Source organism: Sturnus vulgaris, chromosome 11 (assembly GCF_052056855.1).
Source record: "Sturnus vulgaris isolate bStuVul1 chromosome 11, bStuVul1.hap1, whole genome shotgun sequence".
Classification (NCBI taxonomy): Eukaryota; Metazoa; Chordata; class Aves; order Passeriformes; family Sturnidae; genus Sturnus; species Sturnus vulgaris.
In genome coordinates this window covers 9,639,971-9,666,444 of record NC_142253.1, presented here as the reverse complement: position 1 = coordinate 9,666,444, position 26,474 = coordinate 9,639,971, and the positions used below count along the sequence as shown (strand labels likewise).

Here is a 26,474-nt window from a genome sequence, read left to right as displayed (position 1 = left end):
AATTGAATATAAAGGCTTATTTTTGTCCCTTTATTGATGTCAAGGGAAAACAGTGCAGTTATGAAAATGGAATAAACTGAAAAGATTCCTTCAGTTCCTGCAGGCTGATTAGAACAAATGACTTTCCATTGCAGTTCTTATGAATGTATAGTTTTCTGAAAGGTTTATAGTCCTTCAGGAAATGGAAATTGCAGGCAATAAATAATATAGGATCGCTCTGGTTATTGGGAAGTAGAAGAATGGGTTTTATCTGGAAAGGTGAGATTTACTGTTCTGTATTTCACATAAATGTTTTAGAAGGAACCAGGCACAGTGATTTGTGCTTTATTTTGGGCATGGAAGCATCGTTAGACACGTGCAGGAGGCAGCACGGGGAGCGCTCCTGGGGCGCCTTCCCTGCAGGCAGCAGGGCCAGAGCTTCTCAGTGCTCTGCACAGAGGTGACCACACACTCAGGGGGACTTTGTCTCTCCTGGTCAGTGAAGTCATCAGATATATTTTCCTATCTCAGCTTAACAAACAGCACTGTTCTGTATGCAATTAGTTTGGCTAAACAGTTCTTGCAGTGTTAGAGAGCTCAGCTGGAAAAGACTGTTTAATAAACCCCCCTTTTCTTCTTTTTTTTTTCTTTTTCGTTCTCTGTGTAGAAAGCAGAAATATGGCAACAAAGGAAAAGCTTCAGTGCTTGAAAGACTTCCACAAGGACATCCTCAAACCTTCCCCTGGCAAGAGCCCGGGGACACGGCCTGAGGATGAGGCCGAGGGAAAGCCACCGCAGCGGGAGAAGTGGGCGAGCAAGATCGACTTCCTGCTGTCCGTGGCAGGGGGATTCATCGGTTTAGGCAACGTCTGGCGGTTCCCGTATCTCTGCTACAAAAACGGCGGAGGTGAGCTCTTATTCCACGCTCAGGAATCTGTCTGTCTGCCCTGTGCTCGCTGCTTTCCACCCAGTTTTTAAGGAGACTGCTCATACATCTGTTTTCTGCCTCCCTTGCCAGTCTTCGGGAGAGATTGTTTCATCGCTGAATAGTTTTTAGTAAGATTTTATTAGGGAAAGAATATCCAGCAATTTCAAATGTTGTGCTATTGAACTTTTCCTGCTATTTTTCTGAGTAAAAGCCTGAGTTTTGACCAAAAGATATGCTATTAATATAGACCATTAGGATTTCAGACCAGGCGATTTCAGAATAACAGTCTGAGCCATGTGAAAGTATTGTGTGCCTAACAATCTGCCATTGTTATTGGAGATATTCACATTAAAGAGGTAAGAGAATGCCCTTTCCAGCCTATACTCATCCTTTTTGCAGACAAAATGAGCAAAAATACCCTAGAATAAGATTATTGCATAGTGATATTAAAGAATCAAATATCTTTCTTTGTTTATATGTGCCTTTTGCCACTTTTTTGATGATCTTGCATAAGTTCATTCATTTCATCTCATTATGTACTATTGTATTTTCTCAACAGGTGCATTTCTTATACCTTATTTCATTTTCCTGTTTGGGGGAGGTCTTCCTGTGTTTTTCCTGGAGGTGGTGCTAGGACAGTATACCTCCGAAGGTGGAATTACATGCTGGGAAAAGATCTGCCCTATTTTCACTGGTTAGTACATCTTGTTGTACTTTACTGCTTAAAGACCCCTCTGTAAACCATATGTAGCAGCACCATTCCCCTCATGTCCATTAACTCAGCTATTTGCTCTAGTAATTAAGGGTACAATATTGGTTCCTGGAAAGGTAGAAGTCAGAGAGTCTGAAGGACAAAGTGAGGTATTGATTTTGATGGTATCAGTTTGTTAACTGGCAAAATTGCCAATAACCAAGAAAGAAATTGCATATGATGCCTTTTAAGGCAATTGCACAATTAGTTTAAGGTATGAGAGAAAGTGTTGTCTTGGAAGTGTTTTCTTGGTTAATGAAACCATATTTGAAATGTTATTTTGGTCAGGAAATCAAAATCCCTCTTCCATGTGAAAGCTTATGTTTGGCATCATACTGATACAGTCAAAACCTGGACAGCATTTTTTGGTGGGATTCAGGAAGAGGGCTTTGGTCATAGCTGAGCAGGTTCTGGCAAATGCTACTCTGATATTATCAAAAGGCCTTTGCTGGCTCAGTGCTCACAGGAGCAGTATGAAGGCTGCTCTGGAACTTGAAGGAAAAGTGAAAGACAGGTTAGAAAAATGACAGAGGATGCCTGTCTTGTGTGTAGATTGCCCTTTACAGCCGGACAGCCCAGGCAGAATCATTTGAAATAACTACACTAAACATGTGGCCCTGTTCAAATCCCATTTGGAAAGAGTGGGTGCTTCACACTGGCATGTCTCTAACTCTGCCACTGTTGCTGTTTCAGGCATCTCTCTCCCCTGATGTCACCCCAAGCAGAAGTGGGGGTTTTCTCTGAAGCTCACCCTCCCACCTAGTACTCAAAATGCTGCTGAAGCTGATGTAATTGTGCTGCTTTAGCTTAATTTTCTTCCTCCCCCTCCCACTTTTGTGAAAACCTTTTTTTTTTTCTTTTGAGGAGGAGGAGGAGGAAGAAGGAATGTTCCTTGTTTAAATAGCAATCTCCTAGGCATCCATAAAGAGAAAGTGTAGCTAATGTGACTAGCTGTATTTGCTGAAAGAAATGCAGATGTACAGAATAAAAAGCACTTGCTCTGCTTGTTTCCATCTGACATGAAAATAATCTCTGGTCATAAAGACTCCTGCTGCAACAAGGTTTTAAACTGTAGAATATGAGGCAGGTATCCCAAGTGCTGAAATACTGGAATACCCATCAGAGTCATGTTAAAGGGAGCCTCATAGGTTCTTGTAAGAAACAGCTCTAAACTTTTAAAGTAAGTGTTTTTACTTTGCCTGTGATTCATAACTGGCAAACTGTGTAAGCAGAGATTGATCCAGGTAACCATAAAATCCACAAATACCATGCTTCCTTTGCACAAGTGAAATTGAGACAGAAACAACCACTTTCACATTGATTCCTTTTTAACTCATTCAAGAAATGTCTTTTTTTATTTCCCACATAGACTGAGCCCAGCCAGTTGATAACTGAGTGGTGCAGGTGCTGTCCAGCTGAGCTGCTGCCAGGAAGGTTGGCTTGGGGGACAGTGTGGCAAGAATGAGGCTGCCCACATAGGTACCTAAGAAGTGAGATGGTGCAGCAAACAAGCAAAGCCTGATGCCTTGACTTCCCTCTACTGAAACTTGAAACAGCTGGGTTAGTGTTTAATTGGGTAGACTCCTGCAGTCCTCCCCTCAATGTCAGCAAACCATAGCCAGAAACTCAGCCCTGAGTGCCAGAGATGGTGGCAGGTCTGTGCTTATGTGAGGTTGAGCTGAGTTTCCATCAGCAGTAGGGTAGGGCAGGATACAAACCCACAGCACAGTGGGAATGGCACCAGCCCCAGGAGATCACAAGGTGCAGCAGCTGTCACATCTGCACGTTTTTCTTTTCTCTCCCCTTCTTTCCAGGAATTGGTTATGCTTCCATAGTGATTGTGTCCCTTCTGAACGTGTACTACATCGTGATCCTGGCCTGGGGACTCTACTACCTGTTCCAGTCGTTCCAGAGCGTGCTGCCATGGGCACACTGCCACCAGAAGTGGAACACGCCCACCTGTGTGGAAGACACTCTCAGGAAGAACAAAACGCTTTGGATATCACTGAATGCCACTAACTTCACCTCTCCTGTCACAGAGTTTTGGGAGTAAGTACCCCCTCTTCATGGTGTCTTCAGGGTGGTGTGCCAGAGGTCAGTCCTGAGATTTTATGGACACCCAGTGGGGAATGTTAGATATGAAAAGAAAATTGCTCTGGGTGTCAGTTTTTCGACCAGTGTTTGCTACTGGTTCTCACCTATCTTGAGACAGACTGGTAAGTCTGGGAGTGGTGGAGGCAGGTGATAGATGTGTAAGTGTATTTATCCCAGACCATACAGGGAGCTTTAAAAGCCCAGTACAGCTTCTTCTTTGGAAGAAAACTTGTTTCCTTCTTGGCTGGATTCTCCGAGTGCGGCAGGAGAACACAAACAAGTCACTGCAGATGCTCTGATAGCAGGGATTTACAGTGGAAACAGTGACAAATCATCACCTTTGTGGTTGCCTCTTCACCAGCTGTTAGCATTTGCAGTACACTTTGTGGAGCTATAACACATCTCTCTTCAGTCTGACAGCAATGTAAGGCTTTGACCACAGTAATAAATCTGACAGAGGTGGTGAACATTGTCCTATATTCTAGGTTTCTCAGGTCAGGTCTATTACAGCGTTTTTCTCTGTAGTCTCTGAGGAGACTGTTTTGCCAGATGCCTGAATTTCATCAGTCATAAGCTTCTTATTCTCATTTCTCTGCTATTTTTCAAGTTTTAAATCATATTGCATAACGTGATCTCTGAACAGCCATGACCTCAAAACTCTGTGGGTTTATATAAGTGTGAAAACATAGCAGCAGAGGAAGACACCTGTAGGGAAACTTAAATCCAAAGTATCTTCAAATAGTTTATTCGTAATTCTTTTGCTCGCTTGCTTGCTCAGGTAGTCACTTATGGGTAGAATCAGTTTCTGGCTCAGCTTGGCTTTTTCAGCATGTTTAAAGTGCAGTTTCATCTCTAATCAACTTGTACCTACTTCACTATTTTTAAATATAAGCATCAGCCAAAGCCCCAGCAGGAATCGTGTTCATGCATAAGAAGTTTGGCATGCATTAGGTTTAGAAAAAAATAGTCTTAGGAACTAAGATTTGTAACACGAGAGCTAAAGTATAAAGGAGCAGATTGAATCTTGGATTGGTAGTTTGTTAAAAGGCTCTGGTGGCTGGTGTGAGAGACAGGGTGCAGGCTCTGACAGCAGCGTTTTCACCATGAGCTCAGCATTTCCATGTTGAGGGGCAGCTGCTTTCCCAGGTGACTTCCTCCCTTGTAAATATGGAGGAAGTTGGAAAATGATTGTTAAATGGTACCTTTGGACATTCTGGGGGAACTGAGAGGCAAGTTGCAGTAGAAGAGGAAGCAGCTCTCCCTCTTTTGGATTCTCCCACAATGACTTTGCACTGAAAGCCTTGAATCCAGATGAATGGCTGGTTCATGTGTTCCAAAGTCTTCTCAAGGAAGCAGAGGTCCACAGTGCTGCCCTGAAATAGTTGCTCCCCCAGACTCCCAAAGCACTGCGTTCATCATCGCTTTTGTGCAGTAATTTTGCTGACAGTCCTCTTGTACCTGGGGGCAGCTGTGAGCTTGAGCTCCTGACGTGGCCATGGAATTGTCCTGGTGCTCTGGAAGCTCCTACTCCTGTACTGCACAGATTTGAGGGCCAAATTGTCTCCCTGGGGGCCCCAGGCAGCATGTTCACTTCAGGAGACTGAAGATACTGAAAGGAAAAGGGCTGGGAGCTGGGAGAGGGATTGTAAAAGAGTGAGGGCTCCAGCATGCTGGGGAACAGCAGAGCTGTCTGTGGGTAGGGCAGCCACAGGTAAGGGGAATGGTGTCCCCATGGGAGCACGTTAGTGATGGAGCTTTTAGTCAACTTCCCTCTAAGGGAAGACAGTCCTCTGCAAGCCAAATCCTCCTGTAGATAGAGTCAGGCTGGAAGAGCCTGAGGGTGGACAATAAATCCTTGATCCTCACACGCTTTGCTGTCCTCAGCTGTGCCCTCACTGTTTCTGTAGCAGAGTTGGAGCAAAGGTTACTCAGCGATTTGTGCTCTGGAGTAGCTCCCCCTGCACTTTGCAGCCACTTTAGTTTGTGTCCTCGACAGTTTTAGGCACCGTAAGCTGAACTCTTCCCTGGAGTCTTGCTAGGGAGGAGTTTGTCTTTGTAATCCTACTAGAACAGTCATACTGCCCATAATTCACTGTTTCATCATGGGCAAAACTGCCCTTAACAGAGCAGGCTGCCTTCAGGAGTCATGACACTTAGAGGAGTATTAAAAATAGCTGCTGTCTCTGCATAAATAACTATTGATGTCTTAAAGTAAGAGCAGAGATCACGCAGCACTGTTGTAATTAAAGTAGCATAGCTTTCACATGGTGCAAGCACTGAAAATTCCCTTTTTTTTTCCCCAGCCATGCTACTATTCTTTACAATTCTGAAATTAAAAATAGTTTTAAGAACTTTCAGGTACCATGCTGCCATAGACAATACTGGCTGCCAGCCAGTCAGCTACCGACATTGAAAGGACAGGTAAATAATTAGTCTTTAACTAAAGATATCCATCTGCTTTGTGGCACAATTAATTCCAGTTTAATTCAGAGGTTTGAGAGTATTCGGTTTCTGAAACCCAATGCCATTTTTATTGTGGGACATTTATATAGTGTCATCAGTACTGCTTTGTAAAACTAGTGCTGCCCAGGTATAATTGACCACATAGATGCATTAACCTCCTCAGCCTGGCTGGAGGTATAGTGCAGCCTGACATTTCAGTTCATTTGAATTAACGTTTTGTGCAAATCACATGCTTGCTTGAGCAGCAATAAAAGGGGGTTAAGAAAATCAGGCTTTATATCAGGAGACTTACCTCTTGGTATCACATGCTTCAGGTCTTATTTCTGAAGGTTTTATTTTGAAGTTCAAAACCTTAAAGGCTTACACACATATTAATACATAAGGGATAAGTGTAATAGGGTAATTATGGTTGAACAAAACCTCTGATTGTCTGGTGCTGGCCAAGTGTTTATAAATATTTTGTAATCAGCAGACTTTATTCGTCCAAATCCCAAGAAAGACCATCACATGCTAATGGCATGTAATCCTAAGGGGAGCAACACAAAAAACTAAACAAAATCTAGAGTAGCTGTCTCTGCCTTTAAGAGCAAACCTGAGAGTTTTAAAAATTGTTTCATATTCTTCTTCTAGTATTCTTCTGTACAACCTCTTCAGTGTTATTTTTTCTTGTCCATCCAACATGAAAGGGTGCTTCACCTTTCCTGTTTGAAAGGTCCTGTCTACATTCACTTGATTAATGAGCTGGAATATCCCCCAAGGATTGCATAACTCTCTTCATTTTATTTTTGTTTATGTTGTAGGGCCAGTTACAGCTCCTGTTACATTTCCATATTGCATGCACCAGAACATATTAGTGTTCAAGGGTCAAAACTCCTGTTTATAACAACCTCAGCCCCAGCCTGTTGTCCCATGGATTATATATGAGTGACAGTTAATGACAGCATCAGTCTATAAATCTGAATGAGTAACAACTCTGTGTGTGAGTGGTGTGAAGGCAGCTGAGTGGGCTTGGCTGAATCTCAGTAGCATGGGGGTTATGTAACAAAATTGAAGAGTTATCAGCACAGCCCAGCTTGTGCTCCTTCCTGAACTTGAATTTACAGGGTCCCAAATCCAGCTTCTGCAAAAATATGTAGAGCTAGAAGTCATAAAACAATTGTAATGCTGAAGCTCCCCTAGTAATTCTGAGTGTATTCCTTGAGGAAGTCAGTCTTTGTGAGATGGGATAAGCAAGAAAAGCATAGAAAAGCAAGATATCTGGCTTTCAGTAACCCACTGAGGTGTCCTCCAAAAAATCTTGAAAGAATTGCTGAGGCAAACTCTAGGAGAGATGGCTACTTGCTTTTAGTTCCGCAGTAAAAAGCAAAGAAGTCTTAGCTGAATGCATTAATAAAGCTCCCTATTCCAAAAGGCATTTGCAGTTAATTATTCACTGTTTCCCAAGAGCCAACTCTATAGATTGCCTTTTAAATATGAACTGCCCCTTTGATTGGAAAATTGCCATTTATTTTTTAAAAAGCCACAGAAGGTTGTGGCTGAACTTTGTCATCTTAGAAATGTATTTTCTTCTTTTGTATATGCACAGCAGGTTTTTCCTTTGTTTCTTTAGGCTCAGGTGAAGCAGGACTGCAACTTTATGCCAAATATTCATTACTGAGGGGTTTCTCATGACTATTGAATAGCTGTGCTGATTAGGGCAGACTTACCCTGTCTGGTGCCATTAGTCTTTTTTCATAACAAAATACACACACGTTCAGAGACAATAAAACATTTGGTGTGAGAACACGGTCACACAGGTAATCCAAGTGAGTTTGGCAAACAGAGATGCAAAAACAGATGGGCGAGGGTTTGAGTCCTATTAAACTGGTCAATCCAGGGCTCTTTCCAAAAACTAATTGCAGATTTTCCATCAGTGACTTCATTCACTATTATTTCCATGTTAATAGCCAAAAAAAAAAAAAAAAAAAAAAAAAAAAAAGTAAATTCTTTAGTTCAGGGGAAAACCAAACCACCATAACCACCATGGTCTGTCGATCCCCACGCAAAGCCTGACCCAGTACAGAACCAGACTGCTCTGGGCTCTGCTCTCCATGACTCTGGTGAATGAAAGTGCCTGTCTTTTACAGCTGTCTGAAAGTAAAATTTAACTAATAATTAATTTTAAAAAATTGTTATGTAGCAAGTTCACTTCTGTAGTCTTGGGACAAGGCATTTTTCTGGCAATTGAGGTCAAAACTTTTCCTTGACTAAAAACCCTTGCAGAAACTCTTCAGAGTTTACTGGGTTCATTTGCAGAAGAGTTTTAGCTCAGTGAACAGTAAGAAACAGTTTGTTCTTTTACATATTTGACAAATGAAGTGTTGAGCATGACAAGGCCTGTGGAGTGTGTGAGGACAGTCTATGTTGCATGAAATTATTTGAAAAATTATTTAAATTCAGTATTTCATGGTAAGCCATGGGAATTTTGAAAAGAGAGAAGCCTTAATGAATATTTCCCCTCTCGATCACTCTTTTAATAGCCAGATGTTGCTCCCTTAAAACACAGCTCAGGAATTACTTTTTATTTATTAACCAAAGTCAGGGAATAAAGTTTCCTAAATAATCTAGTGTTAGCTAAGTGAGACCCTGGTGTTGGGGATGCTGAGGGCAGACAGCAGCACCCAGGCAGTGTTTGTTTTGGGGGCCCCAAGGGTAGAACAGATAATGGCTCCAGCCTTCACCCGTGCAGAACTGCATGGCCTGACACTTCCCTGCACTGCTTTTCCCCTTTCCTCCTCGTGGCAGCCTTGCTAAGGAACTAAAAAGGAGCAGAATCGTGAATACAGGTCAGCTGAGAGTGCCCAGGATGGAGACTTGGTGTGTACTGCTGCCAGGCAGCTTCACTGGGACAAGTTGGTCTTTAATCTTCAAGAAAGCACATACTTTTTAATCTCATATTGGGGTGGTCATAGGCTGCTAAAAAGAGCTTATGTTTTTAAAATGTTGTACAGCATATTGAATTAAGGAGTCCCACAGATACAGGGGAGATGTAGGGTTGCAAAGTGCAGCTTTGGTCGTATAAGCCAAGTGTTGACTTAGCAAGTGTTTTGAGAGCAGAGATTTGTCTGTGCATCTGCTGCCCTGCACACCATCGTGTATTCTCAGCCATCACAACCAGAGTCTGCATCAACTGAGCTCCTGCATCTCCCTCTTGTTTTGTTTCCTTTCAAATATTCAGGCGCAATGTGCTGAGCTTGTCCTCGGGAATTGAAGATATTGGTATTATCAAGTGGGATCTAGCACTGTGTCTCCTCCTCGTCTGGGTGATATGCTTCTTCTGCATTTGGAAAGGAGTCAAATCCACTGGGAAGGTATGTGCTCTTTTACCCATTCTATAATCATTGCAGTTAGAGATGCTAGGAATACTAAGTAATGCTGTTCTTGAAGATATTCACCATTTCCTGGAAAAATTCTATTTTTCCATTGAGTAAGAGAAGAATTCATATTCAACTGACTTTTGAAGGGCATTACCAATGTCCAAAATGCCTGTGAATCAAGTAGCCATTACTGGAAGGGTATCAAGAAGCAGATACAAGCACAGATTGAGCCCCACTTCAGCTCTCAGAGGATGAACATCCCACTGATGTCATGAGTGGAAGGTCTCAGGCTTGTGATCCGGGGTGGTGCTGTGCACTGTGTGCTCTCACTCCTGTCAAGTTCATTCCAGTGCAGCAAGATGGATGCTAACACAGCTGTGGTAGGGGTGTTGTGGATGCACAGCAGTTTTGAAATGCTGCCTGCTTACAGAAGAGCTCTGTATAGACACACAAGACTAAACTTAGGTCCTTCTTCAGGAGCATTGTCACTAGCAAAGATCCTTCATAGCTTGTGGGTTTGGTCCCATCACATGCTCTTCAGAATTGTGTTTTCCTGTAAAGGACAACAGTTGCATCACTCCTGAACATCCTGCTCCATTGCAAGTCTTGGTCAGTCACTTGGTGTGAAGCATAATATTATCCCCCCTTGCATTCAGTAGTGTTTTTATACCTAATTTCATACGTGTTGAAGCCACTGTGTTTGTGTAATTCTTAGCTTCCAAACTTGTTGCTTGAGGTAGTGTTCAGATAAGTCTGACAGAGGAGGAGGGATCTCAAGGTACTAAGTTCCCCACATTTCTTCTCAGCTAGGTGGAAGGCAGTGACCCCATTAGTGCTCTTCTTAAGAAAAAGGCTACAGTGTGAACTCATCTTTTATAAAACCCCAGAGAAGTCAGGGGGAGAAATTCCAAGTGCCTCAGCTGCAGAGAGAGCATCATTTAATAGTTTTAGCTTGTTGCACGCTGCAGAATCAACAGGAGACAAAACTTTGCAGGAAGCCAGACCCCATGAGTTCCACTTTGACTAAACCACTTGCTTTACTGCAGTTTCTGCCTTGCTTTCTGTGATTTTTATCAATGAGCTTCATTAAAAAGCTGGTGCCTTACCCTGGATTCCTACCACCTTTCCCCCGAAGATTTTGCACACCTCTAAAGCATGCATTGACAAAAATGTTTGTTTCTCTATTCCCTCTGACTGATGTGACTCAGTGAGGAGATTGTACAAGTTTTATAGCAAAGGTGGATGCAATAAATCTCCTGCAGCAGCAGGGTGGAAGTGAACATTTCTTTAGCAGCCCTGGTGTCTGCTCAGCTCCTGTAGCACAGAGAGGCATTCCAAGCTCCCTGTGGTACTATTTCCACTCCCCATGAAGATAAAAGGTTGAACACAGGTCTGTTAAAATCAGTTAGCTAAAAATCTGTGTTCCTGCAAATCCTGCAAGATGGTCTCATGTCTAGAAGGGGTGGTGGGTAGGAATTCACTCTGCAGTGTCAGAACCGTGCGGGTGTGCAGCCAAAAACCAACAAAACCTTTGGGAAGTCTCCGGTTGACTCCATTAACTTTGGGGTCAAACCAAAGTAAACTGTAAACTCTAATGGAGGACTTGAATTATTTGAGAAGTCTAGTTTACTTTAGGAGAGGGTTGTTTATAGCACTTCCCTGCTTTCCAGTGTGTTAATGGCTCTTTGGAGAGCAGGGTGGGGGTGGGGAGAAGATGTAGTTTTAAAATATTTTAGTAAAGCATTGGAGAAATAAATATGAAATCATGATGAAAATTATTAGTTATGCTTAAGCTTTAGATAATGTGCCTTACCTTCAAAATTCCTGCAGCATTGTGAGAGAATCTCTACCTGCAGTGCAAAGACCTCTCTGTGAGTTTTTGTTCATTCAGCTCTAGAAAATACGTCAAAGCTTTTTTTTTTGTAAGAAAACTTTGATTTTTTTCATAGTCCTGGCTTATTTTAAAAAAATAAGAAGGTGCAGAAATCCCCTTTTTATCCTGGTTTTGGCGAAACTAGGCTAATGTGCAATACATTTTATTTGTGGAAAATATACAGAAAACTCAAAGAGAGGATTAAAAAGGCATGTATGAAAAAAATTCCTTTCATTCTATGAAATCAACCCCACTCTGTGAATTATTATGGCAATGCAGGCTTTGAGCTTTCCTCGTTATTCTCAGAGGACACACTTATGAAGAAAAATGGAGCATCCTGGGAGCTTTGCAGTAGTTAAGCAAATTCTGGAATACAAAAATACATTTTAAGTCATGGCAGCAAACTGTAATTACCTGGGGGAATCATCTGACTCCAAGAAAAATGCCTTTTCTTGGATAGTATTGACTGTAGCACAGCAGTTATATAAAAAACGAGAGAAAGCACTGATGAGCAAAGAAAGCAAAATGTTAGAGGTCAAAAAGTGTGGTCTAAAGATAGAACTGTCCAAATGCAAGCTCAATTAACCCTCGTGCTGGAGATGAAAGCAAAGGGCTCTTTCATCAAATGAATGAGGAGATAACAAGAAGAGAAGAAGTAGGCTGTTATTCAAAGAGAGTGGGAATAGAGGTTAAAGATAATGAAGACATATTTTCAAACAGGATGAATAGAGCCTTAGTTTCCAGTAATGATGTTGCTGAATAGGCAGCAAGGGCAAGAATGAAGTTATAGGACTGGAAATTACCACTGTGGAGGTTGATGCCAACCTGAAGGGCTTGATGTGTTCAAGGAGATGGGAAGGAAGACATGGGAGCATGGACTAAATTACCTTCATCTCTGAACACAGTCCCTGGGGAAGCTGACTGTAGGAGCAGTAGTGGGGCTGCACACCAAGGTCAGAGCTTGCGAAACAGTTTGCAGTTTGTAAGTTTTAAAGTTCCAATGAAGAATGAAGTAATGTTTCAGGGGCCCTCAGTGAGGAAACCTTTTCACTTCCCTGGCAGACGTGTACTTGCCATGTGAGGAGGACAAACGCAGAGGCAGAATTTGAACAAAAGTCATGAATTATATAAAATCATCCTTGAGTGACATGACCATTGACTGGGCCCTCTGGAGGGATTCATGCATTGCATGACCTAAGGCAATAAGGTGTTAAAGACCATTAAACTAAAAGTAGACACAGAAACTCAGGTTGGACCCTTTTTAGGTGTGAGGGATATTTGAATTCCCAGTGTTAGACCTCTCTTGATTCTGGACCTTTGGCTGCCACAGACTAAACATTCATTTTTTCTTTTCTTATTTCCAGGTAGTGTACATCACTGCCACATTCCCATTCATCATGCTCCTTGTTCTACTCATCCGTGGCGTGACCCTGCCTGGAGCTGCAGAAGGCATCAAGTTTTATCTTTACCCTGATATCTCACGGTTAGCTGACCCACAGGTACAGAACCAGGAGTGGGGAGTGGGATGATTTCTGTGCAAAGGGGGATGGTGGAGGGTGATGGTGCTGATGTAATGGCAATCATTTTTTTTTTCCACAGTCTTTAGAAGTCCAAATATAGCATGAACTTTAATGCTGGGTTATATTTTCCAGAGATCTGCTTGAGAAGGTCACTGTTAAATGTGTTAATGCATCTTTCCATGTGTATGTTTGTGTGTGTATGCGTGTGTATTTTTTTTGTGTCAAAGGACTCTGAGGCTGTAGACTCTGTCCCGTTATACAATCTCAGCTTTCTTGTTGGTAAGGTAAGGGAGATGCATTTTTTTAATGAGGCTAGTCTTTAGTTTCAAAGGAGAGACACGTGAGCTTCACAGATGGAACAACAAGCGACAACTGTGAGTACCAGTGTCACTTACCTCCCACTGCTCAATAGGAGGAGACTGGGAGAGGAGTGAATGAAATTATAGAAGAATGAAAAGCCATGCAAAGGTGGAGAAAATGCTTTTTGAGGCACAGGAACTACTGTTTTCTTAGCCCTGGCTAGTGGGAGCCAGGCTTACTCTTTCTGTATAGATATATATCTATATAGATAGAAATTCTGTCTGTGCTCACAGAGTGCAAGTGTGGGACATTTGAGCAGATCAGCGTTGTTTCAGCCAACAGTGTTCATGTGAGAAATCAAAAAGACATACAATATTCCCTCATGAAAAAAGAAAAGACAACAAGGGATCTTTGAAAATAATAAAATGTTGGTCACAACAATAGGAAATAACATTTGTCTTTGGTATTTCTTTCTAATGAGCATTTAGTTAAAATAAAACTCCAGTGGTCACTAAAGAACTGAAGTAGGAAAAGGGTAATTGAAAGAAACATGAAAATTTGGTTCATTATCTAGTCTTGTCCTCTTTTACAAGACATCCTTTTCACAGGAGACATTATATTTTATGATTAAATCTTCTTTTATGGGACTCTATCATTTTTATGATCTACTGTTAGCCCTAACCAGAGTGTCAGCAGATAATGCAGGAGAGGTTCATGTGAGCTGGCTGGCTCCCACCCATGGTCTAGCAAAAGCATCAGTCTGAGGAGACAGTGTCAGCAAGGTGCTGGGAAGTGATGGTGGGAGGGAGGAGGTAATGGTCCTCAGTCTACATTCTCACTTACTCAAATTCCTTGTTGGTTTCCACTGGTGTTAGCAGACTTGAATTTGCAGAAAGAAGAGAACAGATGGGATTCAGAGGATGTGTTTTGATAGCTTACTATCTATTTACTAGCCAAGAAGTTCATAGTGTATGGTTATTTCACTCTGTATGTGTTTTTTTTAATGTAATCAGGACAAAGAATCATGAGACCAAGATCAGATATGTATCTTATAAAGTGCATTGTATTTTGCTTGTTTTCCCCCCACCCCTATTGCTTTTTATCTTGCATTTGAACAGGTACAAAAACAACCAGAAAGCTAGAAAAATAAACAAACCAAATACACAAACCTGTTTCTCAAGCTTTTCACATCCTCAGTTTAAGGAATCTGTCGGCTGACTCTAACTGAAATGAGTTACAAGAGAAATGAGCAATGTTATAAATACTTCTGCATTTCCTATTGCACTGAAACACGTTTATTGTTGTGCCAACAGGAAGGATCGGCTGAATGACTAAGAAATTAGAAATACTGAGCATCTCTGGGGAGGGGAAACAGGAACTATTGTAGAGATTACGTTCTTCTGCGTTCTGATGCTAACAATTTTCTTTTCCTTGTGAAAGCCAAACTTGCAAATGTGTTATTCTCTTTCTCTGTCTCCCTGGTCCTTTAGCTCTCACCCTCAATGGAAACAATTATTTTGTTGATTTTGCTTAGTTTGAACTGTGTGTTTGTGTTGATTGTTGCAATGCAACAATGCTGGTAATAACAGTGTTTCTGTTTTTCCCTTTAGGTCTGGATAGATGCAGGGACACAAATCTTCTTCTCATATGCAATCTGCTTAGGAGCAATGACTTCCCTGGGGAGCTACAACAAGTACAAATACAACTGCTATAGGCAAGTTTCCATCCAAGGGGGTTTAGTGTTTTAGCTAAATGATGTAAATGAAGTAGGGACAATGGGTTAATTTTTTTTTTAATTAACTTGCTCCATGACATATGTGTGACTTAGGGACTGTTTGCTGCTGGGATGCCTGAACAGTGGTACCAGTTTTGTGTCTGGCTTCGCAATTTTTTCCGTCCTGGGCTTCATGGCACAAGAGCAAGGGGTGAACATTGCTGATGTGGCAGAGTCAGGTACGATGGTGTTGGTGGCAGTGGTGGTGGGCACTGCCGCCCAGCGTGTGAGCAAAGTTCTGCAGACCCAATCAGCTAACATCTAAGTGATAGAACAAGATTTCCCATAATTGCCAAAACAAAATAAGTACTTTGTTGATTTGGGCTTTAATCTAGAGCAGTGAGGGTTAGCCGGGGTTGTACTTTTACTCTGTCTGATTAACAGGGCAGCAAACACATTTCCTAGAGTCTGCTAATCTGAGTTGAGATTAGAGCTAAGATAACTACACCATTATCCAGGGTCCAGAATGTCATTGATTCAAGAATTTATTCCATCCTTCTTTTCAGACTACCTTTATTTTCATTCAAATGCAAATTGCCAATGTTTGTATCTTTTTCATAGCTTAGTGTTGCTTGCTCACAGCACTAGAGTAGGATTAGTACCTTGGCCTTTAGAAGGGACACACACATAGACATTCCCAAATCTCACTGAAAGGCAAGAGAAGTTGGAGAACTCCATCTCCAGAGTTTTGTGGACCATTTCACCCACAAGAACTCTAGGTGTTGCAATCCTGCATTTGTCCTCTGTAGCTTCAGTGTGAGGTTGACAGAACTGTCAAAGTCCATTTTGAAATCTGATGTTCACTTAGGTTCCTCCTTTATTTCAGAAGTGCCCTTCCCATTAACATTCAGAGGTAGAACATGCAGAGGTAGAAGCTCAATCCTCATAACTTGTGACTGTATCTCAAATAAAACAGAAGACATTTTTCCTCTGTGTATTTCGAGTCCATGAGGGCAGGTGTAACCATGTGTTTTCACATAGAGCAGACAGATTAGCTGGGAATTACCTTGGAAAAATAATGAATCGGGCCTTGACAGCCATAAAGCTTAAAGCTGATCAGATTCTAGTAATAACAGTGTCACCTGAGTGCACTTTTCATATTTCTTTCTAATTTTTTGAGCACTTTTAATTCAACTGCATAGTATTTGAAAGCTTTCTTCTGCAAACATGCTGTTAAAATGAAAGTGAATATATCTTCTAATAACATGGCTGTGGGAGTTAAGTCTTTAAGAAAAAATATCTTACTTCACAAGGTCTAATGAAAAACTAATGACAGTGACGGCACTACTGGATTCTTGGGTGGCTGCAATTGGCATAGCTCTTGCAAATGCAATTAGTAACAATCTTGGCCATAATGCTTATTTTGATCAGAGGTTGATTGCTTTGTTTGGAAACAGGAAGCAAGGGAATAATCCTATTGAATCAATCATAAATAGCCCTATTTTTTTTAATTTATATGTAGGTGGATCAATTTCAAGAGTAGTATTTTTAAGTATTTGTACATTAGGTTTTTATCTGGTCAATATTTATTCTAACTTTTATTATTGTATCTCTGATAGAGGCAGCTACATTCCTGTCACTTGATATTTCTAGAATTAAATGATTCTATAGTAGCACTGGATTGTTAAGTAATCTTTAAACACAAATTAACTCAGTGTTTAAATAGCCTCTTTCCAACACCTCAAAAAGCATTTTTTTAAAGGAGGGGTTTAATAGCTTATTATAGGGACAACAAGGGCACAGACTAGCTTCTGAACTCAGGTTTTGATTTTTTTGCACATTTCGTTGTCTACTCCTTTATTTAAATCCATGTCACCGATGGCCAGAGGTTACAACTGTCTCACCATGCAGTGGGTGCCCATCACTGCTGGACTTTGGCTAACTCCTAGGGGAAATTTTTACATGACAGTAAACATTACTGAAATTATCCAAAAGTATCCAAACCACCCCCCATGTGTTTTCTTGCTGCCTTTCTCAGAGAGATAAGTGCAGAGCTGCTGAAGACACTTGGTCCCCCTGGGATGAGTGTCCCAAGACCTGCATGGGGCTCTGGGAGAAGTTTTCATTGCTTCTTCTCAGCACAGGAGTCAACAGGTGCTTGAGCCTCTCCTTTCTGGCCTTGCCTTTTTGATGGAGGTCAGAACTGCTCCCCTGGGTCAGGAAAAAGTGAGCAGAGGTGCTGCCACTTGGCTGCAGCTCTTGGCAGGAGATGTCGGCAGGGCTGAGACCCCATCTCTGCCCAGCGAGTTAAATTCCTCCTGCCCTATCCATGACACCATTTGTTTGCCCTCCTGAAAGCCACGGGAACATCAACAAATTTGCTGACAGCACAATCTCATGGCCACATTTTTTCCCAGTGCCAAATTCAGTGTTGGTGCCATGTGCCTGGGTCACACTTGTCGGCCAGGGCTGGCTCCTGCTGAAAGCACTGGTCACTGCTGGCCTTCACTGGCTTTAGCAGGTTTGCTCAACAGTTTACTCAGACTTCCCTGACTCATTGAAAGCAGATTTTAAATAAACAGGTTTTTTTTTTCTTTTCAGAAATTCTTTTAAGGATAGAGAGGAAAGCAGTGGGGGCTCAACAAAACCATAGTGAGTCCTCTCTAATCTGAGTGGCTTCTGTTTGCCTGGAAAAAATACTTTACCACCCATGCAATTTGTAGCACTGTTACAACAGCACAAGATTTGCACTTTTTTCCTCCTTTTTTTTTTTTTTTTTGCTTTTTCTTTCCTTTTTTTTTTTTTTAATTTCATTTGCAAACAAATTCAGATTAAGCATGTCTGACAACAGTGCCTTGGGTTTCCTAGTGCCTGCCTGGTCTCTGCCTCTGCAGCTCTCCAGCCATGCCACAGCACCCCATGGCAATCGGCCAGTGCGTGGGCTGGGATCATGGCAGTCCTCTCTGGCTTTTAATAGCAGACACAAGTGCTTCACTTTTGCAAAACACCCTTCAAAACAACAGGGTTTCAAATTAAATACAATTTTTAGATTATTTATGTTTCAGTTGAAGGCATGCCAGGAACATTTTCTTTCACATGGACTTTTTATATTTGAACACTTAGTTTCAAAGAAAAATCAAAATTAGCTCAGGGCTTAGGACACTTGGTATTAGTTGGTATCACAGTGCAAGAACAGTTTCACTGGCCAAAGCATACAGAATTACAGCAAATTTTGAGGAGAGCAGTTTTACATCTGTCTCATCAATTGCACAGATCAGCTGCAAATGCCGTCTGTTAGCAGCTCTCCCTCAGAGAGGATCTACTGTATCCACTGAATTAAGGGGGGAAAAAAGCAAAGCTCCCCAAAATTTGAGACATTCACCAATTTTTGGTATCTTATGTCGTATAAAATCTTAGTTGTGTTTCATTTAAAATAAAATTAGTTGTTTGATTGTTGGCTAATTTGTATTTATTTATGCTCAAATATTTTCAATGACTCAAAGTTTTCTTTAGTTTGAAAAAAAAGTCATCTCATTTTACCTCTTTCTCTTACTTCTTTTTCCATCTTGTTGGAAAGGAAAAGTGGGAGGTAGGAAGAGCAGTGTTAGAGATTTTTCTGTACAAATCAGAGATAAGATTTTTTTTGGCCCCACACTGCAGCATCTTAAAAAAAAATTCTTTTTCCCATTGAAAATTACATGAGTCCACTTGAAAACTGGCACTTTGAAGGCTCCTCAAAGTAAACAAGCAGATGAGCCAGGCATTCCTGGTTTCACTCTGAATTGTGATCTGCCCTCAGAATTTTTTGTCAGCCTCACCAAATTTCTTCATCTCCTCTGAGAGCCTACCATAAATGCTGAGCTGCTGTCTCCCACTGGTGGAGGGCTCTTCCTCTCTCCACAAAAGCTCTCACAAAGGACAGCTGGTAGCACCTGGCTCCAGGTGAGGGTGCCTCTGGATGAGCACTGTGCCTGTGCTCCGTGTGTGGGTACCAGTGAGGTGACACCTGGTGACAGGGCAGGGGAGAGCCCACCTAGGGAAGAGCACTCCACACTTTGGGTTCCAGAGCAGAGAACCTGGGCACTCAGCCCCAGCCCCACTGGTCCTTCTACACTTGCAGCCCATCCTGCAGCTGGGGCTGATGATGGTGATGCTCAGTGTCACTGTGGCAGGTCCATGTAGGCTGGCCTGGAGAGGGGCAGATGATGTAACAGCAAGGGGAAGCAATTTTACACAGAGTGATTTTACACCCCAGCAGTTCCTAACAGCAGTTTTCTCAATTTTCAGTTGGTAAAACTGGGAGTAGCCTGATCACTCAGTGCAGCAGGGAGGGTTTGCAGAAGAGAAGGAGCAAACTCCTTGGAGTGCAAACCCCAGTTTAGAAAAGCCATGCAGGGTTTGGAGGTTGAATACAGAGGGAGGCAGTGGTTGCATTAGTGGAAATCCCAGGGAATGTTTGTAGCAGAGTCCCCTTCCCTGCATGCAAAAGAGTTTCATCATCATCTTCATCATGACCATATGGGCTAGCCATGGGATTCTGCCATTCCCTTGGGTCACCCCTTGTCCCCTGGCCCCCAAGACTGTCCTGTGTCCATGCAGGGCAGGTGTAGGACACCTCCATTATTGGCATGTTTGAGACAGATGTTAAAACTGGAGATCTGTTAGCACTGGCCTCGGGGGTTTGCCTGTGGTTTCTGCTGTAGTCATGCGTGCTTCGATTTCAGATAAAAGAGCCAAACTCTTCCATTTCTGGTATTTCCAGCTGCGTTTGGATTTATCTGAACGGAACCAGGCATTCCTGAATTTGAGGGTGGCTACCTTTACCAAAGAGCTGGTACTTACTTCTTTTTTCCCCTTCCCTTCCCCCCTCCCTATTTTCTCTTTCTCTAGGTCCAGGCCTGGCCTTCATTGCCTACCCAAAAGCTGTGTCCATGATGCCACTGCCCACCTTTTGGGCAATCCTTTTTTTTATTATGCTTCTGTTGCTTGGACTGGATAGCCAGGTTAGTACAATGGATAAGGGACGTGTGACTTATTTTGTCAGCACTGCTGACTGATAAAAGCTGGGTTTACAGGCATGAATTAAGAAGAGAATACCTCTAATACTGCTTGAGAGGAATTTGTCTGGGTTGCTTTTAGTGTAGGGGCTGCACTTGATGAATCTCTGACTGTTGATTCATAATATTGTGTTGCTCAGTAAGTCTTTGTCATTGGGAGTTAGTGGGGTCTACCACACTAGGGAAGTACTCCCTAACCTAAATTTCAGTCCTAGTCTGGCCACAAAATACCACCTTTTTGGTCACAGTATTTTCTTACTTTGGAAAAAAAGCTTAATCATTTTAAAACATGAAGGACTTCAGTAGTCTGTTCCACAGAGTGCTGTGTGCCATTGTCAGCACATGCAGGGTGTATGCACCATCATTAAAAAACCAACACTTAATAACTATTAGGACTATGGGTTTTGATGGTTGCCAAGTGCCACAAAAGTCAGCCTGAGGTACAAAAAGGCACATAATGTTTTGTACAGCATATCCAGGGTGGCTTCAGGAACAGTGAGAGGACAAAGCTGCAGCCTTTTTTGGTGGCCTTGGGCTTGGAGGGGCTGAGCAATGTGGGATCCTGCTGACTTTCACGTCAGCAGCATGCATTCAGTACCTCCAAACAGGCCAGAAAACATCTCAGATTCCAGCTGTACTAATTTTATAGCACACACTGCTATTAATTAGTGAGCATGAAAAAATCAAAAAGTTCAGTCAGGAAGTTAGGTTATTTTTCCCAGTGGTTATTTGTAGGAATGTGGGACTAAATACTGCCAAGGAACCTGTAAATCATTTCTAGATAGTCTGCTTACAAGGAAACGTATGACCAGGAATTATGCAGTAACTACACATTCAAAATGGCCTAAGTTTTCTGCATTCAAATGTAAAGTCATTAAGATTAAATGTATATATATATATACACTCATAAGGATGAAATGTTTCTGTAACCTAAATGCTCTCTCATATGAGGACACCTGTCTAAATGGAATTTTTACCCAGTCTTTGTGTACCTAATCTCTGACTTTTTTTCCTTTCATTTGCCCTAAATTGCTCTTTATGGCCTAATCTTTGAACTCTAGTGAGCAACTCTCAATTGCTCCTAAGTAAATGTGAAAGTACCCAGTGCTGTGGTTCAGCAACCCTATGCTTATGCAGATTGAAGCTGTCTAGTAATTTAAAAAAGCTCCTCACTGCGCAGGATGATTAAAACTAATTGGAGCGCTTAATTTCTCTCCTCCACCCCTCTGTTTTTTTGGAGTGCAGTCAAGCAGGTTTCTGGAATGCCAGAGCAGTTTCAGATCAGATCAGCTCAAAGGAAAGAATTGCATTTAAAAAGAAAACCAGTTTTACACAAGTCAAAGTAACAAGACAAGAGGCAATAAAATTTGGTGGAGGACAAAATCTGTTTGCAGGACATTCTGTATTTCCATAACACAGCTTCAGGAAGAGGGTAGGGTTGTTATAGGGCATTTCTGGGCACTGTAAGAGCAATGAGGTGCCAGGTAGGAAAATGCAGCTTTTTCTGAAATAATCTCTGTCTTAGGTTGCCCACGATAAGTCATTAGTTAAGATGATGTATCTGCTTAAAGTGAAGATCTTTTCTACAGAGGTAGCCTTGATGGGTACCTCCAATCCATATCCTCATGTCTTCAGAGAGCTTGGTGCTTTTGTACCTTGCCAGGTTGAAAGTACAGATCAGTCAAAAGATCCCTTCCATGGTTTTACTTGGGGAAGTTCAGTAGTTGCTTTCCTCCAGGTGCAGAAAGATCTGGTTTTTGATTAACTTTAAACTTTTATTCAAATGCCATTTGGGTTATTTGCTTAACCCAAGTTACACAGTTGTATTGTCTTCCAATGGCAAGTAAGTATAAATACAGTTATCATAAAGCGAGATAAAGACTTTTAGCTCATTTATTCAGAGCTTCATTTTTGGTTAACAAGTGCAAATAGTTTGCCAGATTATTGAATGAGGACTGTATGAACAGCTCCATTATTGCTGTAGAAGTACCCAGAGCCTCAGTCAGAGATACTCTGCTCACAGCTCCACAAAGGACACGTTCAGTCAGGAAAAGCTGCTGTTTCACATCACAGGCTGCTTTCCCTTGCCTGGATTTTCACTAACAAACCCCAGAGCAGAATTATATCAAATTATGGAATTAACCTAACTAGTATCTGTGACGTTTCCTGGCACATCAGAAAAAGTCTGGGAGGTACTCTCCTAGCTTGGACTTTTTGGAGTGTTTTCCCTCTGCCTCTTCTCTAGCATACATCCTCTGTTCATCTGGAACAGTGACAGCATAAAAGCCATGTAAGTGCCTTCCTGTCATCAGGCACATAAGTGCCTCCTTCATCCTTGTGGCTTGCATTTGCAGAGCCCCTTTTTAGCTCATAAGGCTTCTAGGTAATAGAAAGAAATTTGAAAGCTTGTTCCAACTTGAAAGCTACTCCCACGCTCCAACCTCGGGGTTACAAAGGAATGGTTTCTATTTCTTTATTGAGAGCAGCACAGCAAAGGGCTGGGGTTTTGCTGGGGAGGGTTTGTTCAAGCAGGAGCCTGGATGAACTGCCTGGCAGGTAATCTTCAAGTCATTTCTCTGCTGTTTTGCCCCTGTAGTTTGTTGAAGTTGAAGGACAGATCACGTCATTAGTTGATCTGCACCCATCCTTCCTAAGGAAGGGTTACCGACGGGAAATCTTCATCGCTATAGTGTGTTTCCTTAGCTATCTTCTGGGACTAACTATGGTGACTGAGGTAAGTAGTACCAGTGCTGCAATTTGCCTTCTTTTTCAGCCATTTTCAGGCCAGTTTTAGCTATGATTGAGACTGCAAAAAATTAGCTGCTCAGAGGAGAAGTGCTTTTTATATGGACAGAGCATCTTTCATCTCTAGATCTGAAAGCATTTTGAATTGGAGTCATGTATCTGTTCCCTTTTCAGTCACAGGAACAGAAATGTGAAATCTCATTAAATTCAATCTGATCTCGGGTACCAGTCAACATGAGTATGAATATTAACATCTCGTTCTAAATGATGAAACATATAGGAAACCTTCAGCAGAGCACATTAAGAACTCATCCAGTGGCATGCAGGGAAAGAGATTTTTATCTTAGTTACACAGATTTGAATTAATTAAATACCACTGGATTTATTCTAGTATAAACAAGACAGTAATATGTTCCAGTGCCTGCACTGTTGTGATATTTATCTTCAAAATAAAATCCAAGTCAGATTTGAAAAACAACTGAAAGAGCATGACTGTGGGAGGTAAAATAGCACCTGTAACAAAGATGCCCAAACCCCACAGTTTTTCGAGTGAAAGTGCAGTGTAGGAAGAGCAGGGTCTAACAGCAGAATATAGAGTTATAAAGCAAAAAATGAACTATTTTCATGAAAGTAGTCCTTTGACTCAATAAATAAATTAAGACCCTCCTGATGAGCTGACATTCATTTTTAGTCTTTTTAAGGTTTAATGTTAAGAGGCAACCATTTATTTCTTTAAATGCCCATCCTAAAATGGTTGTAAGAAGCAAAAATTTAAATGTGTCAGTAGATTATATTAAGTGGCTTAATTTTGTTCAATCGTTGTCTTGTTTGGAGTTATTCCTGTAGTAAACATGCATATTCCCTAGGGAAGGTAATGCCAAGTATTTACCCTCACCTATTTGTTAGATGCTGCTTCTTGTTGAACAGGAGTCATTGGGATATGTTGGTAGATGTTACTGGGAACTGGGCCTGAATTCTTGGGGTTTTCTCTCCTATTGGATCTTAACCAATTGTGTCTCTCTTTTACAGGGTGGCATGTATGTTTTTCAACTCTTTGACTACTATGCAGCTAGTGGTGTATGCCTTTTGTGGGTTGCATTCTTTGAATGTATTGCTGTAGCCTGGGTTTATGGTAAGTGAGAATCCTTTCATCTGATACCTTTTGATGAGTCAGTGACAATTTTGCTAGTCAAATATTTAATCATCAGCTACCCCAAATATTTAATAATCAGCCACCCCAGTCTTCTTCCCAGCAACAGACACATGCCATTAATATAAATTTGCCCTGACCTCTTGGAGACAAATTTGCATCTGGGATGAATCCAACCTCCAGTGTTTTTTTCTACCAAAAATGAGTATTCTTCCATTGCTAATTAATAAGGGCACAATTAAGCATTTTTGTGTGTTAAGTTTAGAGGTGAGAGTTGAAAGTGTGGCCAGCCGTGAAAATTTCTGTTTGTCTCTCAGAGAATTTCCTTTCAGAGCTGCAATGTCTGCAGGGACAAGCCAACCAAACAGAAAATACAAAAAGAGAGCTGAAAGTATATTCTGCCCCATTACTTTTGGCAATTCCAAGCACCACGGTCTGACAGTGGCCTCTGTAGCTGCCTGAGCTGTGGCTGAGGAATAATCAGATGTTTGCTGGTTAGGACTGGTTATTTCTCTGATTCTCCACGTATTCCATCTCTTCAGAAAAGTAAAACTAAGTCAGATTTCTGTAGAAGCAGGTGCACTGTTTGCTGTCAAGTCTTCCCCATGGTGATCCCTCTGGGAAGTGCAGAGAGAGTGTGGAGGGAGGAGAGGGGGTGTGACGGGGACAGGAGAGGTTAGCATCACACTCCTGCAAGTAATGACGGGAGGGTGGGATGAGAGGTTCCCCCAACCTTTGAGCTTTTCAAGAAAATCATTTTGGTCTTCACAGATGTGGGAAGCATTTGAAGAATACATCTGACACCCTCATCTTCCCTTTAAATACCCCTTGGGGAGTCTAGGAAAGCAGCTTTAATCCTACACTATTTACAGGGCTTTCATTTGCTCAATTCTTACAGGCGCTGATAATATTTATGATGCCATTGAAGATATGATTGGATACAGACCTGGTCCCTGGATGAAATGGAGCTGGATTGTGATCACACCAGTTCTTTGTGTGGTGAGTTCTGACCTGTGCTCTTTCAAGTCTTACACTTGGTGCAAGTGCTAAGCCACCTTTCACTGCTTCTCTTCAAGGGAAGGCTGTTGCATTCAGAGGCAAATTTGCAAAGAGAAGCTGAAGTCTTGAACATACCTCTCAAAGACATCATGTTCTCAGATGTCAGCTGTTAGCATGACAGCTCCCTAGTCTCTACGTGTGCCTGCACGAATTGCAGTTGGCTACGTGGATTTTTCTTAGGATTGGAAAAATTCTACATTCATGAAGAGAAGCCTCACTCTCCAAAGAGCAGTCCCTACATTAAGACATAAGACTGCTAGGCCATTGTAATAAAGACTTGAGCAGTCTGAGGCAGACCTTGGCTTGAAGTATTTCATTGGGTGGGAAGAACATCCTGGTAATCTTGCAGTGTACAGCAAATAGTTGAGCCCTGAAGAAGAATTGGCAGTGTTCTGCAGCTGTTCAGCCCCATCTCTTAGCACTCTGTCGTCACACAGCAGATGCTATAAGCAGATGCAGATGCTCTTCCAATGATTGAAATGGAAGAACAATTCCCCCATTGGTTTAAAACACATATGGTATCCATCAGCTCTGCCTTTCACTGCCTGTCTTCCTCAGGGCCAGTGGTTACACCAGAGTCCTACTGCTTTTAGCAGTTTTTGAGCCTCACTTTGTTTTCCTTTCTCATCCACAGGGGTGCTTTATCTTTTCTTTGGCCAAGTATAAACCACTGACCTACAACAAGGTCTACACATACCCAGACTGGGCAATTGGCCTGGGCTGGGTTCTTGCCCTTTCCTCCATGATCTGCATCCCTATGGTGATGGTCATCCGCATCATTCAGTCAGATGGGTCACTCATTGAGGTAAGAACAATCAATTGTCTGTCTGGAGGAGAAAGGGAGCTTTAACTTGTGTTTTGTACAAAGTAATGCTTGGAAAACTGCCACCTTGCCCAGGTAAGGCAAATAAAACTGTTACAGATCACCTGTCCTCTGGGCAAACAGTAGAAAGAGAACAAACACAAGGCCTTCTGTCCCCAGACAAACACGAAGTGATTTTACTCATGTCCCACTTGTGCAGCTTCTAGCTTGGCAAATCATTACCTCCAGGTGCAGACAAACATTCAAGGACTGGGATGTTTCTGAGTCTCAGGTTTCTCTTCTCCAACCCCCAGGGACACAGAAACACCATCCTGAATATTGCTGGGAAAGCAAGATAAAGAGAGAGAGACCTGGGTCAAACCAGGTTTTGTGAAAACTCACTGAATTTCAAGGAAATTCAGATACATCTGTGGATTGTGTGGCTCTCAGGCATGACCTTCATTGTGGGGGACTAAATAAAAGTCAAACCCTTTTGACAGAGGGCTTCACTTTTTAGCTTTTTAAATTTGTGTTTATTTTATTTCAAACTGAAACACTGGATCCAGATTGCCCTGGTATTTGAAAAACTTGGGGTTTGATTTAGACTTGACAGTGCAGATTCCCTCAGGTTTGGATTTGCAGAAAATCTCTTGCAGTTCACTCTGGGCTGTGGTGGAAAGTTT

General features: G+C 41.9%; 1 protein-coding gene across 11 annotated transcripts in view; it reads left to right on the top strand.

Annotated features, from left to right (window-relative positions):
* SLC6A6 (solute carrier family 6 member 6) overlaps nt 1-26,474 on the top strand; it is a 93,403-nt gene that overhangs the window by 59,085 nt on the left and 7,844 nt on the right. For all 11 annotated transcript variants that reach the window (XM_088171430.1, XM_088171432.1, XM_088171427.1 and 8 more), the window contains 12 exons: nt 647-886; nt 1,467-1,601; nt 3,473-3,707; nt 9,433-9,565; nt 12,809-12,943; nt 14,875-14,978; nt 15,093-15,217; nt 19,869-19,981; nt 22,632-22,769; nt 23,810-23,912; nt 24,829-24,929; nt 25,624-25,794. In XM_088171430.1, the coding sequence (XP_088027556.1) occupies nt 658-886; nt 1,467-1,601; nt 3,473-3,707; nt 9,433-9,565; nt 12,809-12,943; nt 14,875-14,978; nt 15,093-15,217; nt 19,869-19,981; nt 22,632-22,769; nt 23,810-23,912; nt 24,829-24,929; nt 25,624-25,794 (1,722 nt within the window). In that variant the 5' untranslated portion in view covers nt 647-657. The remainder of the gene's footprint in view (nt 1-646; nt 887-1,466; nt 1,602-3,472; nt 3,708-9,432; nt 9,566-12,808; nt 12,944-14,874; nt 14,979-15,092; nt 15,218-19,868; nt 19,982-22,631; nt 22,770-23,809; nt 23,913-24,828; nt 24,930-25,623; nt 25,795-26,474) is intronic.